Source organism: Pelophylax lessonae (genome assembly GCF_965119305.1).
Source record: "Pelophylax lessonae genome assembly, chromosome: 2".
Lineage (NCBI taxonomy): Eukaryota > Metazoa > Chordata > Amphibia > Anura > Ranidae > Pelophylax > Pelophylax lessonae.
In genome coordinates, this window is record NC_138769.1 from 212201284 (window position 1) to 212218263 (window position 16980).

Consider the following 16980-nt stretch of genomic DNA (forward strand, 5'->3'; position numbering starts at 1 on the left):
GGTAATAATATGCCTATGACATTGGTTTCTGTATATGCACCTAACACGTACCAGAGGAAATTCCTGCGCAAACTCCTACAGAAAGTTTCTCTGATACGTCCAGGTACTTTGTTGATGTGTGGTGATTTTAATACAGTGGTGAACCAGGGCCTCGACACGTCTTTCCCCATGGGAGCTTGCTCCCCTTTTTTGGGTGACCTTCTTAGGGAGGAGGACTTATACGACGCCTGGCGCTGCCTTCATGCTTCTGAACGTTCGTATACTTACCATTCCCCATGCCACAACTCTTACTCTCGCCTTGACCTGTTCTTAGTCAGTAAAGAGCTGCTGCGGAGAACATCCGACTACTCCATTCACGATATTACTTGGTCAGACCATGCGCCAGTGACTCTACAATTGGAGGAGGGGTTGTCCTGGGCACCAGCTAGGTTGTCGAGATGCAATAATGCGGTGATACAAAACCCCCAACGCCAAACGGAGATATTCAATCTTTTTAAGGAATTTTTTTCCCTTAATCGCCCTGAAGACACAAATCCGTTTAACAACTGAAATCCTCACAAAGCCTTTATCAGGTGTATCATTCTCAAATACAGTGCCCAACTGCGGAAATCCTACACAGCTAAACTAGACTCCCTGCTCTCTGAGATCCGAACTCTTGACAAACAAAATCAAAATACCCCCTCACATCACCTGGCGAGTAAAATTTCCACCCTACGGTATGACCTAAGAGTACTACTCTGTGCCCAACATGACCGTTACATGACCAAACTTAAATTAAACTATTATGCTAATAACAATAGAGCTAGCAAATTTCTAGCTAACAGGCTCAAAACCCATAGATCCAAAACCAAAATCCCCTTCATCATCCACCCTAAAACCCAGGCCACTCATTATGACTCCCAATCCATTGCCGACTCCTTTGCCGACTGTCAGGGTCCGGACTGGTAGCAGGAGCGGTGCAGGGAGTGGATCCGCTGTGTCAGTGAGGGATTGGCGTGGACCGTTCCGGAGGATCGGTTCTAAGTAGTTACTGGTTTTCACCAGAGCCCGCCGGCGGGATGGGCTTGATGCAGCGGTAACTACCAGGTCGTGTCCTCTGGTAGCGGCTCAACCTCACCGACTGCTGATATAGGCGTAGTACAAAAGGGACAGGCAGAGGCGTAGTCAGACGTAGCAAAGTTCAGGGCAGGCAGCACAGGTTCAGAGGCGATAGTCGTTAGCAAAGGGTTCGGCAACAGGCAAAGGATTACACAAATAACGCTTTCACTAAGGCAACAAGGCAACAAAGATCCGGCAAGGGCTGGAAGGGGCAGGTCACTTATATAAGAAACAGGAAACAGGTCACAGGAAACAGGAAACAGGTCACAGGAAACAGAAAACAGGAAACAGGAAGGGAGGTTTGGACCAGGCACCAATTACTGGTGCACAGGCCCCTTAAATTTCAAACAACTGGCGCGTGCGCGCCCTATGGTGCAGGGGCGCGCGCGCCGGGAACCATGTGAGCGGGGAGCGGAGGAGGGAGACGGAGCGGGCACAGGTGAGTGGATCTGGAACGAACGCCGCGAGCGCTCCGGTCCAGAAGCAGGGACCGGAGCGATCAGCGTTACACTGACTACCCCCCAATCCTCAGAACATGACATTGCAGACTTCCTGTCTAAAATATAGTGAAAATTATAAATAACAAAGAAAGCTAGTGAATTTAATTATATCAATAAATAAAATCCAGTAAAAGTGAAAAAGTCAAATAAAGTGCCAAATGTGAACATTGTGAAATCTTCAGCAAGTGTCCATTTATTCATACAGCAATGTGTACCTCTACCAAACATTAAATAGCTTTTAATTACCAGAACTCTTTGACTCCCTATTACAGAGCAGTCAAAACAAGCTTGTTATATGGACAGGCTTCCACCACAGAGCCGCTCACAATCTCCACTTCAGGTAACGACTCATAAATCACCCTCCAGTTCAACAGTGTATGATTAAAAGAGAAACCAGAGGAACCGCATAATGTAAAACCGATAAAAAAAAAAATGTTTCTCATTTATTTAAATCATGTAACATAGTTAAAAAAAAAGTCGAAAAAAACAGCACATACCTGAATTGCGACTGGTCCCAATTTAGGGGCGGGCCACTTCCAGGTTCACAGGGCATGATGACGTCACAAACTTAGACTCCACCCTATGCGTTTTGCTACAAATAGCATCTTCTAGGGGAAGACCAAAAGGAAGAAAATAAGAAACGTTCATTGTTGGGATGTACATACAGTACACTTTAGGAAACAAGGAAATTGAACAAAAGTAAACAGTGAGCTGTGATGTGGCTAAGCATGGGCTATGGGAATGTACTATGACAACTGAAATTAATGTTCTGCGTAGCCCAGGAATGGGCAACTACGACTCTACAGCTGTTGTGGAACTACATGTCCCATGCGGCATTGCAAGACTGATAGTTACAAGCATGACTCCCAGAGGAAGAGGCACGATGAGAAGACCTACAGTTACAAGCATGACTTCCTAAGGCAGAGGCATGATGAGACGTGTAGTTCCCCAACAGCTGTGCGTAGTCCCAGGGGTGGTCAACTGAGACCCTATTTCTGTTGTGGGACTGCATGTCCTATGAGGCATAGCAGGATTGACAGTTAAAAGAATGACTCCTAGAGGCAGAGGCATGATGAGACTTGTAGTTTTACAACAGCTGGAAGGCTGCAGTAGTCCACCCCTGGTGTAGCCCATGGCAAACTTTAATAGGAATTCTACAGCTACAGCTCATAGCAACCCTTAAAATCGCTCTGACAAATACCAGACAAATATAATAATTATCTGTAATCCAGCCACAATTAGACAGTAGATGAACACCCTGCACAGCAGCCAGAATTGCAAAATATCCCGGCTGAGACACTTGCCTACAAAAGCTTCAACTACTATGACAGCCTGCTTGAAAATACTACTAGAGTATATATCTCAGGCTCCTACAAAACATTTATGCAGCTTAGCCAGAAATGGCTCTCTAGGTGGGAATACTATTTCAACATGTGTGGAGCCATGGAGCATGATCAGAAAACTGCATATGTTCCCAGGCAGAGAAAGAGGGCAAAATAAGCAAGCAACATCTGTTCCAGCAAAGCGAAGAGACAAGATCTTAACCCATTCTACATGTTGCTGTCTCTTCTTCGAACAGCGTGCACACACTTAGACTGATGTGTCAGCTCTCAGGGCTGGAGATTGCAGCTGGCAAACTGGAGGTATATCAGTCATGTTATATATTAAAAGACTCTGGCCAAACATTGGGAAGATCCAAGCTCTGATCATAGCCACCAGTGGCACAGTGTCACCATAAGCCTATGTTTATATGGGGCCTAGGTTATCCAACCTACTTTCCATGGTGAGGTATCCAGGAGCTTAGCATTGGACCCCTTGCCATGCACAGGGATATGTATAGGTCTATATTATAAATATATTATTATCATTATTATTATTATTAATAAAAATAATAATAATACATTTTTTTGTGTGTTTTGATTGCTTAAGTTATTCAGTAATAGTTATTTGCTACATACTATAGCTAATCTTTGTTAATATGCTTGGCTATGTGCCATCTGTCTCCATAGATTGACATACTCATCAGTTTAAATGTTCTAGCGAGACATTATCCTTTGTTAATATACTTACATATAGAATACCACCTGTTATTTAACCATTAGCAGGAAAGGTGCAATGTATTTGACATGACATGCACATGAAAAAATATGACCATGTTTTGAATTTAGTTGTCTTCTATAGACATTATAATTTATATATAAAAATAACATTGGCTACAAACCTTGATTAAGAAGCCTACCATCTGATCATTTCCACAGATGTAACAGTGCTTGTTTGTCATTATTTATGATGCCAAGAAAAATAAATCAGTTTAGAAAAATGTCCATAATTGTAGAGAAAATAAAAAGTAGGTAATATCCTTGTTCTAAATTCGCTGATATTGGGGGGCGTGGCCAGCGGCCGTTATGTGAGCAGCACAGAGAGGGAGCTCCGGCGGCATTCACAGATCCTTCACTGATTGCAGCACAGATCCTTAGCCTACTCACCTCTCCTGGGTCCCGGCTTCCATCCCAGCCTCCAGTATTTCCGCCAGTATGGTGAAAATTGGCTCCCAGGGGCCAAAATTCTCGAGGTCTTCCAAGTCCAGTCCGGGCCGCGAGGCCTGCCAAGATGGCGCCGGTGCTTCTTCCTAGCAAGCACTCCCGCCCAGGGAGAGCAACGGGCACTCGCCGCAGTTAACTCCTGGATCTCTACGCCATCCAACAGGTCAGGTGTCGCCTCTCCCAACCCCGACCCCCCACCACTATTAAGGAACATTTTGCGGACCCCCCCCCCCTGCATCCTCTCGCATACCCCCCGCGGCTCTGCTAGGCCTCGGGGTGGACCCGGATCCTTCGGAGGCTGAGGGGACGTGGGACGAAGGGAGTGCCCCCTATTCCTGATACTTTTGAGGGGGTGCCGGGTGATGAGGTATCTATGGGGGGTGACCTTACGCTCTAGCACATCATGGAGGCTATTCACACCTGCCAGGCTGCTTTAACATCTCAAATAGAGACTGTCAGGCTTGATCTCTCTATTGTAAAACATGACATGCAAAAGATCTTGTTTAATGTTTCCCTGTCTTCCCTTGCTTGTCTTCTACAGTATTCATCTAAGCAATGATGTCCTCCTTTATTTACATCCAGGTCGCAGCGGTCATGCGGTCCAGGTGTGTTCTCCTGGGATATTCCTTGCTCACACGCTTCTCCTACATTGGTATGTATACATTTGGTGGGGGTGGTGGGGATCTGCTGGGGGATACTAGCAAACAATGTTATCCTGTTTTTTCCTTATGTATCCTCTAAGGTCATGTCTTTAAAATTGCTAACCTGGAACGTTAGGGGCCTGAACTCCAAAATCAAACGTTCTCTGGTTTTTGATTATGTTAAACGCACGAAGGCCAACATCCTCCTTCTGCATTTGATGGACCCCAGAACGAGGGCGTTGAAAAGGCCCCGTATTGCTCATGCTTTTCATGCCACGTATTCTTCCTACTCTAGGGGGGTCTCTACCCTGATTACTAGAGACTGCCGCGTACAAATTGTGCAGGTCAAGACTGATCGCTCTGACTGTTACGTTATAGTGGTCCTCTCCTATTTGAACCAATTGTGAATGTATTTCTCCCTCCGCCTGTTGAAGCTCAGTGCCTGGACGCTTGTATGATGGATGTCCTTTCAATGGCCCAGGGACACGTGGTTGTGGGGGGGGGGGGATTTAATGCTGTGTTGGACCCCTCCCTTGACCGGCTGCATGGTTCTGTGCGCCCTTGCTGTCCCTTGTGGACTGGACATCTGCATACGGCCTCCTTGACGCTTGGCGTTGGAAATATCCCACACGGAGGGAATACTCTTGTTATTCTAGTTCGCATGGTACCTTTTCTAGGCTCGACATGTTCTTTGTCGCTCCGGATTTCTTACCCAAGGTGGCCACTGTGTGTTACTTGCCTAGGGCGATCTCTGATCACTCCCCCCTGGAGCTTTTGGTGGCCAGGCAGCAGCAGCAGGCTGTCTGGTGCATGAGTGCCTATTGGTTGGTGAAACCGGCAGTGTCGGCTGAGTGCACGTCTGCTGTATCCCACTTCTGGGGGGAGAATGTCGGGGAAACTTCGGAATTAGTCCACTGGGATGCCTTTAAGGCTGTACTGCGAGGGGCCTATATGAAAGGTGTCACGACCTTTCAGAAAGCCGTTGCGGCGAATGTTGGGGAAGCGGCAGATGCTCTTAGTAGTTCCGAACGGGCCTATGTGTTGGACCCTACCCCTGCGAATTACCGCCTATGGAATTCTGCACGTAGAAACTATGAACTTGCCCTTACGGAAAAGACCCAGAAGAGGCTTCTGTACCACTCCCAGCGCATTTTTGAATTGGGCGACAGGAATGGACATCTTCTTGCCTTTTTGGCAAGACCCATTCTGGACCCCGTTACTATACCCATGGTATATGATGGACTTGGTCGGACGTGCTCCTCTACGGAGGAGATACTCCGAGCATTTCTATCATATTACACCAACCTTTATACATCCAGAGCCCACTATACCCTTCCTAAACTGTATGAATATGTGGATTCGATATCCTACGCGGGCCTAAAGCGCCACTTTAGATGAGCCAATCACGGTGGAGGAGATAGAGCTAGCGATTAAATCCTTTCCCAAGCACAAAACTCCGGGTCCTGACGGTGTTCCGGTGGAGTTGTACCTGCACCACGGGGAACTGCTGTTGCCTCGCCTATTGGCCCTGTATAAAGCTATCTATGATGCGGGTCACCTGCCTGATTCGTTGCGCGAAGCCCAATGAATTCCTACTGCCCGCTTTCTTTAATTAATGTGGAACTCAAAATTCTATCCAAAATTCTTGCTCTGAGACTTAACAAGGTGGTTACAACCATAGTGGGGGTGGATCAAACGGGCTTTGTCCCAGGCCACTCTGTGTATACTAATCTTATTTATTAGTATATTAGCTTATTTACCAATCTGCAGGTCCCGTCCTCTTCTCCACTGCCTAGGGTAGTGCTCTCGCTCGATACGCAAAAAGCGTTTGACTCGGTGGAATGGCCGTACTTGTTTTACGTACTGGAGAAATTTGGTTTTGGAAAGGTATTCCTCACTTGGGTGAGGATTCTTTACGACCAGCCCTTGGCGCGTATTCGGGTAAATGGTTCAGTGTCACGGTCCCTGCACATACGTAGGGGTACCCGGCAGGGCTATCCCCAGGGCTATCCCCACTCCTTTTTGCGATTGCTATAGAACCCCTGGCACAGCTCCTCTGCGACTCCACAGAGATTCAAGGCATGCGTATAGGAACCCTGGAGGAACGTGTGTCACTTTGTGCTGACGACATGTTGCTTTACTTATCGGATCCATATACCACGCTGATGAAGGTTCTGAGTCTTATTCAAGACTTCGGGGCCTTCTCAGGCTTTAAGGTCAACTGGTCTAAGTCCAGTCTGTTCCCGGTGGACCCAGGCCTTCTCCTTTCCCTACCCTCAGGGTGTTCCTTAAGACTTACCATGTCCTTCCGATATCTGGGCGTCATGGTGCAGCAGCCTCTTTCCATGTATGTTCCTAATAATCTTCTCCCTTGCCTGACCCTGTTTAAATCTAAAATGGAGCATTGGAAGCATCTGCCGCTGACTCTAACAGGTAGAGGGAACTTGTTTAAAATGGTCATGCTTCCTAAGTTCTTATATATCCTGGCGAATTGTCCTCTCTTTATCCCGAATCACTTCTTCAAGGAGGTGGATTCCCTCATCTCTGCATTTCTTTGGTACCCTAAGACGCCAAGGCTTTCGATTAGCACGCTTCAACAACCGGTCTCCCTGGGTGGCCTGGCTCTCCCGAACCTGCGCCTTTATTATTATGCGGCACAATATATGCACTTCCATGGGTGGCTCTTCCCTCAGAGGGGGCAACGCAGCCACGGCTACCGAGGCGGCAGTGTCTCCTCTTTTGAGACCTTGACAAATCTTATCTACCGCTGCTTCATTGCTCCCTTTGAGGGTACGGCCCTCCTGGAGTCTTCTCTTAAAATAAATGTTAGATGTGCTTCCTTGCTGCAGGATTCTGAAGAGCGGTTCTCGCCTAATCAGCCTCTATGGTGCAATCCCAGTCTTCCTCACTTACAGGACTTACAAGATGCTACTGCTTGGGCGGGGAAGGGGCTCAAATATGCTCACCAGTTGTTTTCCAATGGAGTCTTTAAGACTTTCCGGCAGTTTCAGCTGGACTTTCAGGCACCTGGCTCTTGGCACTACCATTACTTACAACTAGGACACGCCGCTGCGGCCCAGTTCGGTACAGCCCCAGTGTCTCTTGCTCATTCCCCGTTGGAAAAAGAATTGCTGGGTGATATTCACACCAAATTGACTAGCTCTTATTATAGTGCTCTGATTCGTAGTGTGCTGTCTAGACTGGATGCCATTAGAGCCGGGTGGGTGAGAGATATTCCGGACTAGTCGGATGATGACTGGGAAGAGCTGCTCCATACCTACTTTACAACTGCTATTTCCACCAGAGATAGGCTGATACAATTGAGGATCTTTCATCGGACATACTATACCCCTCATAGACTGTTCCTTATGAAACACAGGCCCATGGCAGAGTGCCATAAGTGCAGTAAGATGACGGGTGATCTGCTTCACATGCTTTGGGGATGCGATAAAATTAGGCCTTTCTGGTATCAGGTTACTGGCTTTTTGTCTGCTCACTTTGATCTCCCTAATGTATGTAACCCCAAATGGTGCATTTTAGGAATCTTGGAAGAAGTGGGTTTGTGCTCTAGTCAAAAGCAATTCCGAAGACTATTACTGTTTTATGCCAAGAAAACGGTTGTGATGCAGTGGACCGGTACTTCCTGCATTTCACTGAATCTGTGGAAGAATATGGTGAATCAGGTTCTTCCCTTGTACAAATTGACGTATGAGGCCAGGGGTTGCCCTGATAAGTTTATCAAAATATGGGGAGCTTGGGTTGATATGAATGAGACCTGTGTCGCAGAAGAGGTTTAACCTCCCACAGTGTATAAGACGGAGGGGCGTGTGAGCATGGAGAGCCTGTCCCTGGAGCTGTGTACCGCCTGCGAGACCTGATAGGTATAGTATCTGTTTTTCGCTGCTTATACTTTTCTTTTGAATTATACTGAATGCTGACGATAACTTTGCATAATTTGCCTTGATTACTTGACTTCCTTTGGTTCCCCCCCCCCTCCTTTTTGCATTCCCTGTCAATGTGTATTGCAATGATCTCTGTAACACTCACTTGCTTCTCCTTCTTGTTTATACTTGTTTTGGGTGCAGTGACTGGGTTTGAAACCCTTTCCAGCAAGAGTGATGTGTTTTACTTTTGTATGTTTGCTACTTTAATAAAGTTGAAGTTTCAAAAAAAAAAAAAAAAATTGCTGATATTTTATCTAAAAGGGGCCTGGTTGGCTGGATTCCCCCTGATCTTCTGTGGGATTATTAGAAAGTCATACCTTTTCAATAAAGAAAAATAAGCTGATCTCAATCATAAAGGCCTCTTATAAAGATCTATTAGTATTCTCCTTTTCCAGTACAGAGGTTGTTCCACCTGCTCCTCTGCCCACTAACGCATGCCACTCTGTTAAGCCCTTAACCACTTAAGCCCCGGAAGATTTTACCCCCTTCCTGACCAGGGGGTTTTTTGCGATTTTTTACTGCGTGACTTTAACGGACAATTGCGCAGTCGTGCGACGCTGTACCTAAACGAATTTCACGTCCTTTTTTTCCCACAAACAGAGCTTTCTTTTGGTGGTATTTGATCACCTGTGCGATTTTTTGATCATGCGCTATAAAAAAAAGAGCGTAAATTTTGCAAAAATAACAATATTTTTCACTTTTTTATATGAAATTCCCCCCCCAAAAAAATGTAAAAATCTAAATTTTTTAACATTTTCGGCCAATTTGTTTTATGCTACATATGTTTGGTAAAAAAAAATCGCAAAAAGCATATTTTGATTGGTTTGCGCAAAAGTTATCTCGTTTACTAACAAAGGGAAAGATTTTTGTCATTTTTGGTGGGTTTTTTTTAACGAGTAATGGCGGCGATCTGCGATTTTTTTTTGCGGTACTGCGACATTGCGGTGGACAGATTGGACCCTTGACTGAAATTTTTGACACTTTTGGGGGTGCCAGTGACATTAGTGCAGTAATCGGTGCTATACATATGCACTGTTACTGTAAAAATTACACTGGCAGGGAAGGGGTTAACTGTATTGGACAGGGAGGGGTTAAGTGTGTCCTAGGGGCGTGATTCTAACTGTAGTGGGACATGGCTACTAGTGTACATAGTAGAACCGTCTGATCTCCATTTTTACACAGGGGAGAATGACAGGCGGCTTGTTTACATAAGCCGCTCCGCCTTTCTCCCGCTATACCGACATCGGGTCCGCCGGTCACACGCCCGCACTCCTCCGTGAACGAGCCTCAGCGGGCGTGCGCCTCAGTGGGCGCGCGCTCGCCCGCTATTGCCTCAAAACCCAGTGACAGGCGAGCGACGTAGACCTACGTCACTCTGCCTGGCCGGGGCTGACTGCCGCAGTAAATATACTGTGCGCAGTCGGCAACTGGTTAATAGTAGATTCGTAGAGTTTCACACTTGTAGTGTGAAATGCGTTAAAGGGCAGAGTAGACTATAAATAAATCTTCATAGCAGATTTTTATGATGGAGAGCGGCTTCTTTTTCTTTGTTGAAATATTATGACTATGAGGCGGGTAGCAAGCTGCTTGAAGCCAGCATTTATCGACCGGTGGAGCAGGGGGTAAAGTGCTTTGAGTGGAACAATATACGGTAGTTTGTTAGAGAGTCAATTGTACATTGGAAAATATTTCCTCCTACTATACGAAACAAGCCATTTTTTCAACTATATTATTACCACAAATGCTTTTAGCAATGTAGGTTCTTGTATAAGGCTTCATGGGGGCATAATATTTTTTTTTAAGACTAAAACTAGGCTTTAAAATGATACACAACACATATGATATATAGATATTTTTAACCACTTTAGAACCGCTCACAGTAATACTACTGCGGCAGAGTGGCTCGTTATCGTCTGACGACGTAGTATTAACGTCGTCAGACACTCCCCCTTCTGGGCGGCGCTTGCGCGCCGCCGGAGGCTCGCTCCCGCTGTTTTCATTCACAGCGGGAGTCGGGCCAGGGGAGGAGCAGCGGCGATCGCCGCTGCTCTTACCCGATCGTCGGGGATCGAGTCTGGAGATCCGCCCGCTGTGTGTAAACACAGCGGGCGGATCTCCATAGTGACAGGGAGTGACAGATCGGACTGTTCAGCATAGCTGGACATCCGATCTGTCCATGACTCACACAGTCACCTCCCCCCCTACACGTCAGTAAGCACCAGGCATACATTAACCCCTCCCTCTCCAATAAAATTAACCCCTTCCCTGCCAGTGTCATTTTTACAGTAACAGTGCATATATATAGCACTGATTACTGCAGTAATGTCACTGGTACCCCCAAAAGTGTCAAAAATGTCAGTCAAGGGTCCGATCTGTCCGCCGCAATGTCGCAGATCGCAGATCGCCGCCATTACGCGTTAAAAAAAAAAACACCAAAAATGACAGAAATCTTTCCCTTTGTTAGTAAACGCAATAACTTTTGCGCAAACCAATCAAAATACGCTTATTGCGATTTTTATTACCAAACATATGTAGCATAAAACAAATTGGCCAAAAAATTTTAAAAAAATTGGTTTTTACATCTTTTTTGGGGGGAATTTCATATAAAAAAATGTTAAAAATATTGTTATTTTTTCAAAATAAACGCTCTTTTTTTGTTTATAGCGCAAAAAGTAAAAATCACACAGGTGATCAAATACCACCAAAAGAAAGCTCTGTTTGTGGGAAAAAAAGGACGTAAATTTCGTTTGGGTACGGCGTCGCACGACCGCGCAATTGTCAGTTGAAGTCGCACAGCGCCGAATCGCAAAAAGTGGCCTGGACGGAAGACAGCAAAATCCTCCGGTGGTAAAGTGGTTAAGGCAAATTGCTTTTATTTTCACCTAATTTGATTAATTGGCATATATCAACCATGTTTGTTTTATATACTGAGTCATTGTGGCTAACCAATGAAATGAGGGATCTGACCAGAGAAATTTTATATTTAACAAATTTAAATGCACATTACAGTATTGTTACCTCTAGCAAATATTCACACTTACTACTGCTAGTAGCATTACAGCCAATTAAAAACAAATCTCAGCACACAATATTTCTAACAATATTATGTTCTAGATGTATACTGTATGGTCAAAAAACAGCATCTTCCACAAAATATGCAATATTTTTAATATTGTATTGTATTCAATACTAATTATCCGGGTAGATTAAAGTGGTTGTAAAGACAGAAGTTTTTTTTTTAAATCTTAATAGATAAAAAGCCTTCTGTGTGCACCAGCCCTCCTCAGCCCCCTAATACGTACCTGAGCCCCATCTCAATCCAGCGATGTTGCATGGGAGGCTCGGCTGTCCAGGACTCCCCTCCTTATTGGCTGAGATCGCAGCGCGGCGCCATTGGCTCTCGCTGTTGTCAATGAAAGTCAGTGAGCTAATGAGAAAAGAAAGTGGGCAGGGCCGGGCTGCAGCTCCGTGTCTAAATGGGCACACAAAGCAGCGGCTTGGCTTGAGTGCCCCATAGCAAGCTACTTGCTGTGGGACCACTCAGCAGGAGGGAGGGGCCAGGATCACTGAAGAGAGACATGAGAAGAGGAGGATCGGGGCTGCTCTGTGCAAAACCAACCGCACAAAACCGGTAACTATAACATGTTTGTTATTTTTAACAACAAAAAAAAAACAAGACTTTAGTATCACTTTAAGGGTCCATGTACACGGGACGCTGGAAATGGCCGTTTAGGAGCAGTTGGGCGTTTTTTTTAGAAGCCCCTGAACCCATCTACATTTTATCTTATCTGTCCATGTACACCAGGTCGTTTGCGGTCGTTTGCGGGCAGTTGCGTTCAGGGACTTTTTTTAGAACGCAATTATTTGCGTTCGAACGTGTGTTTCCCGGCGTTTCAAACGCAAAAAACGCGACCGAACGCGTCCGACCGCGACTGAACGCGATGACCCGCGTTTGGCGTTCAGGTTTTTCCATTTTAAAGGGGAATCATTTTTTTGACCTCAAGGAACGGTTCTAAACGTAAACGCCCGCAGACGCCCGCTAAACGCGGGTACAAACGCGACCGAACGGACATTTCAAACGTCCTAAAAATTGCAGCATTCAAAGGGACTTTTAACAACGTCCCGTGTACATGGACCCTAAGTCCTTTGAACATCCATTCTCCAAAAAGATCTTCCTATCTCCATAAAGTACAATAGGAACCCTTTACACAAAGTTTACTAGTTGAGAAATATTGCTCAAGTGGTTTTTAGAAGGATCTGTTGGATGGGGTCCAGTGCACCTTAGATATAGGATCAGGACACTACTGACCTGCAGAGATGTAGTGCTGAGCTGGAGCTGATCTAAAGAGCCCTCTGCAGAGCTGAACTGCTAGTGTGAACAGTGAGGACACTTAAGAGCAGACAGAGAAACCTTGATCCCTTGATCCTTGCCTAGCATGTCCCATGGCTTGGTTTAGAGCAGACCCTTGGCCTATGGTGGATATCCCTTGTGTGCGAGGAAGAACACTCTGAGTGAATAACTCCCTTGCTCAATAGTCTGTAGATGACTGTATCAAGTGGAAGTGTTCTGCATTTGTATGCTCAATGAATGAAAAGGTATTAGAAGAAGGAGAGCTTTCTGCACTGTGAACTTCTGTCAGTGAGACAAGTACTGTGCACTTTACTGCAAAGTGCTTGTAAGCTAAGAATTGGGTCGGAGTGACGTTTTTGCAGGAAAGCAGTTAAAATTAAACTGGATTGGACTTTTATTTATTACGGGTAACAGGCTTCAGGTCTGGAATACGTGTGTGGTCTCAGGCTGGCAGAAGTGTGATACAAAAATAGTTTCTTTGAAACAACAGGTTGGTGACTGGCTCGTGCAAAAAGAAGAGGGACGGGTTCAGGGTAAACATGGTGCCAGCAGTCAACCAATGTGGACCCCTCTTACATACTCAACAGATTTAATATTCCCAGTCAATAATTAGTCTGTATGTACTATCATTAGAAACTGTTTTCACATATTCCTGAGGAACATCTATTTCACTCTAAAGTTTAGACATCAATCAATTATCTGGTCAGTGTGGTGCATGTTGGGAGTTGTAATTTGACAATTTGATTTAGATGTAGCACTGTCCCTGTAGTGCTTGCTGTGTGATGACATATTGGGCCTCCTCTGATTACCTGCAGACAGTCACTTAGGGACAGTTCACTCATCCATCCTTACTCCCAGTTGCTCGTTACTCAATAAACAGTCCAGGGGTTTTGTTTTTTTGATATTTATTGTGGAACTTGGATGGGAGAAGGGAATAGTGGGATACTCCAACTTGAACTATTTAGAGTTGATAAGGACAACTCTCACTTGGCCTCACCAGGTTACTTTGTGGAAGCAGTCACACTGCTTTAACCATACTGCTTCTTGTATGGAAGGGTTAAGTCTTCTTGCTCTCTCTAGCAGCAGACTTGATTCAACTACATTATCTTCAGGATACTCTCTAGCATCTCCTTGACTGACACCCGTCCACTGACTGTTCTAGCTAAAGAAATTGCCCTCTCAGTCAGGACAGGCTCCATGACACAAATCTGTACTTAATATGTGCAGAATCATATGCAGGATCCTTTCCAGTGCCTCCCTTCCAGTCAGCTCTGCAGGACCCCCGGGTTCAGCTCCTCTCTGACTCTCAGATCCTCAGGTCAACCATCTGAGGCCACATGGAAACTTCTACAGAGGAGGGGAAGCCGCCTCCTCCCTCCAGGACCCCTCCCTCCAGCTGAAAGACCCTGAGCACATGTGCCCTTGGCAGTTATACAGTATCCCAGCATGCACTGAGGAATTTTCCTCTGCCAATCACCAGGGCTGCACTAAATGCCTGTGCCCTCATTTGTCAGATTTCCTCCCACTGTCCAATATGCCTCCCTATTGAACCAATGTGAAACAGTTCAGACAAGCTGAGCTGCACCTGAGCACCATGAGCAGACCTCACTAGCAGATCCTGCTCTCCGGTAGGCAGAGAACAATATAAATGTACCTGGTAATCTTTCTGATAAGCAGAAAAGATCCAAAACAATACTCTCTCTCTAGCATCTACCTAGGAGGGTGTTACATAGACACAGACTAAATATCCCATTGACTTATTTTATCTTATACAGGGATTTCTTTATCCATGTTCTCATGCAGGATTCGCAAATGTCTCTAATTGAAACAAATATTAAAAATGCATCTTTGGAGAAAGATATTTGAATGGTGGGTTGAAAACACTGATAAATGGACCTGTTGGAGTTTCAAGCATAGCGATTACTCCTCCTAAATATCTTTTTCTACTTGTTCTGTCAAGGACAGGTCAAGTATATTATATAGTTACATAGTTTGTGAGGTTGAAAAAAGATATCAGTCCATCCAGTTCAACCTATGATGTGTGTGTTTGCTGTTAACCGTACATTGTATACCCCTTCATGTTGTGGTCTTTAAGGTGCCCATCTAATAGTTTTTTGAAACTATCGATGCTCCCTGCTGATACCACTGCTTGTGGAAGAGAATTCCACATCCTTACTGCTCTGACAGTAAAGAACCCCCTACGTATTTTAAGGTTAAACCATTGTTCCTCTAGTTTTAGTGAGTGGCCATGTGTCTTATTGTATTGCCTTTCCCTAAAAAGTTTGTTCCTTATGCTAGGGTCATCACCAGTACAGTATTTGTACATTCATTTGATATCAAATCCCCTCTCAAGCGTCTCTTCTCCAGAGAGAATAAGTTCAGTGCTTGTAGTCTTTCCAGTTCCAGCACATCCTTCCTGAGGACCGGTGCCCAGAACTGGAAGGAATACTCCAGATGTGGCCGATCCATGTCTTGTAGACATGCATGTATAAATTCATCATACTTTTCATGTTTCTTTTTATCTTAATTTAAAGTGCGCAAACTGAGACAAAGGTTTTTTTTTTTACTAAAGCTAAAGGAGGCAATATGAATCAAAATTCTGCAGGGAAACCAATCAGCTTCTAACCTCAGCTAATTTAATTAGACTTTAGCAATAAAACCTGGAAGCTGATTGGTTTCTATGTAGAAATTAGACTAATTTTGCCCTCTCTAGCTTTAGTAAATAAACCCCAAAATGGCATATGAGCACGGTGTGTTGGGTTGCTGTGCAGTGACTGCACTGTGCTTCATGCCTGCATTTTACTGCAGCTTACTGCACCGCACCTCTGGGTTGCATTGCACTGTGAAGAGGGTTAATAGAAAATTATTGTTTTCTATGTGCCCTAGCGATGATTGGTGTGGAAAAACATTATTGAACACACTATTTATGAACAAGCTCTTTCTGATTATGTTGTTTAATAATATTTATTTACATTATCACCCAAGAGAACATTCCCAGATGACATATTATGCCTTTTTATCTTCAGTGTGATTCGAAAACCTGTTGGAAAAATTTACTTTGCTGGCTCTGAGACTGCAACTCAATGGAGTGGATGCATGGAAGGTGCTATAGAAGCTGGAGAACGGGCAGCCAGAGAGGTACTAAGAAAAACAAATTAAATTGATGATATAATACAGGTTGGAAAAAAAAAGCTTGTATACGCTTTACGCAACTACTACAGAAAAATAAAAAAATTGCTATATATATTCCAAAATAAACTACTATGTATATCATCCACAAGGAAAGCTGCAAAACAAATCACTTTATTTGTATACATGTATAAAAACACCTAAAATCATTTAAGAGCAAAAGATATGCCATGCAAACATCCATGATAGTGATATTATGTTAAAGAGGTGTACCCATCCCTTACTGGCATATACGTACATCTATAGATAAGTATCACAGAGTTTTTTATTAACTCACGTGCAACATATGCATCCTTTAAATTAAGCAAATTATAAAGTTTAGATGCAATCAATAATCTTTGTGACTGTGTAATTGTCCACTGGACTGAAATCCACTGATTGCACAAAGGTGTGTTCACATGGAGTATCACTCAAAAATAGTCATTGCACATCTAGGCCTCATTCACATAGGCATATCTATGCACACACCTGTGCGAAGGGCTTTCACAAGTATTCTGTGCATCCGCCGGTTAACATTGCCGCGACTTGTCATGCAACTTGAGAGTCCAAAGTCGCAGGTCAAGCCACCCCATTAGCGACAATGGAACCATTCTAATCTGTGTGACTCAAGTCGCTCTGACTTAGAAAAAGGTTCCTGTACTACTTTGGGGTGACTTCAATGTGACTTGCATTGACTTCTGCTAAAAAAGTCATATGCAAGCCGCGGTGAAGTCG

General features: G+C 44.6%; 1 protein-coding gene across 1 annotated transcript in view; it reads left to right on the top strand.

The window, feature by feature from the left end:
* The window catches only part of LOC309547668 (amine oxidase [flavin-containing] B-like), a 198095-nt gene that overhangs the window by 155147 nt on the left and 25968 nt on the right, over nucleotides 1-16980 (top strand). Inside the window, exon 11 of the mRNA XM_082247563.1 lies at nucleotides 16104-16215. Coding sequence (XP_082103689.1) covers nucleotides 16104-16215 — 112 coding nt within the window. The remainder of the gene's footprint in view (nucleotides 1-16103; nucleotides 16216-16980) is intronic.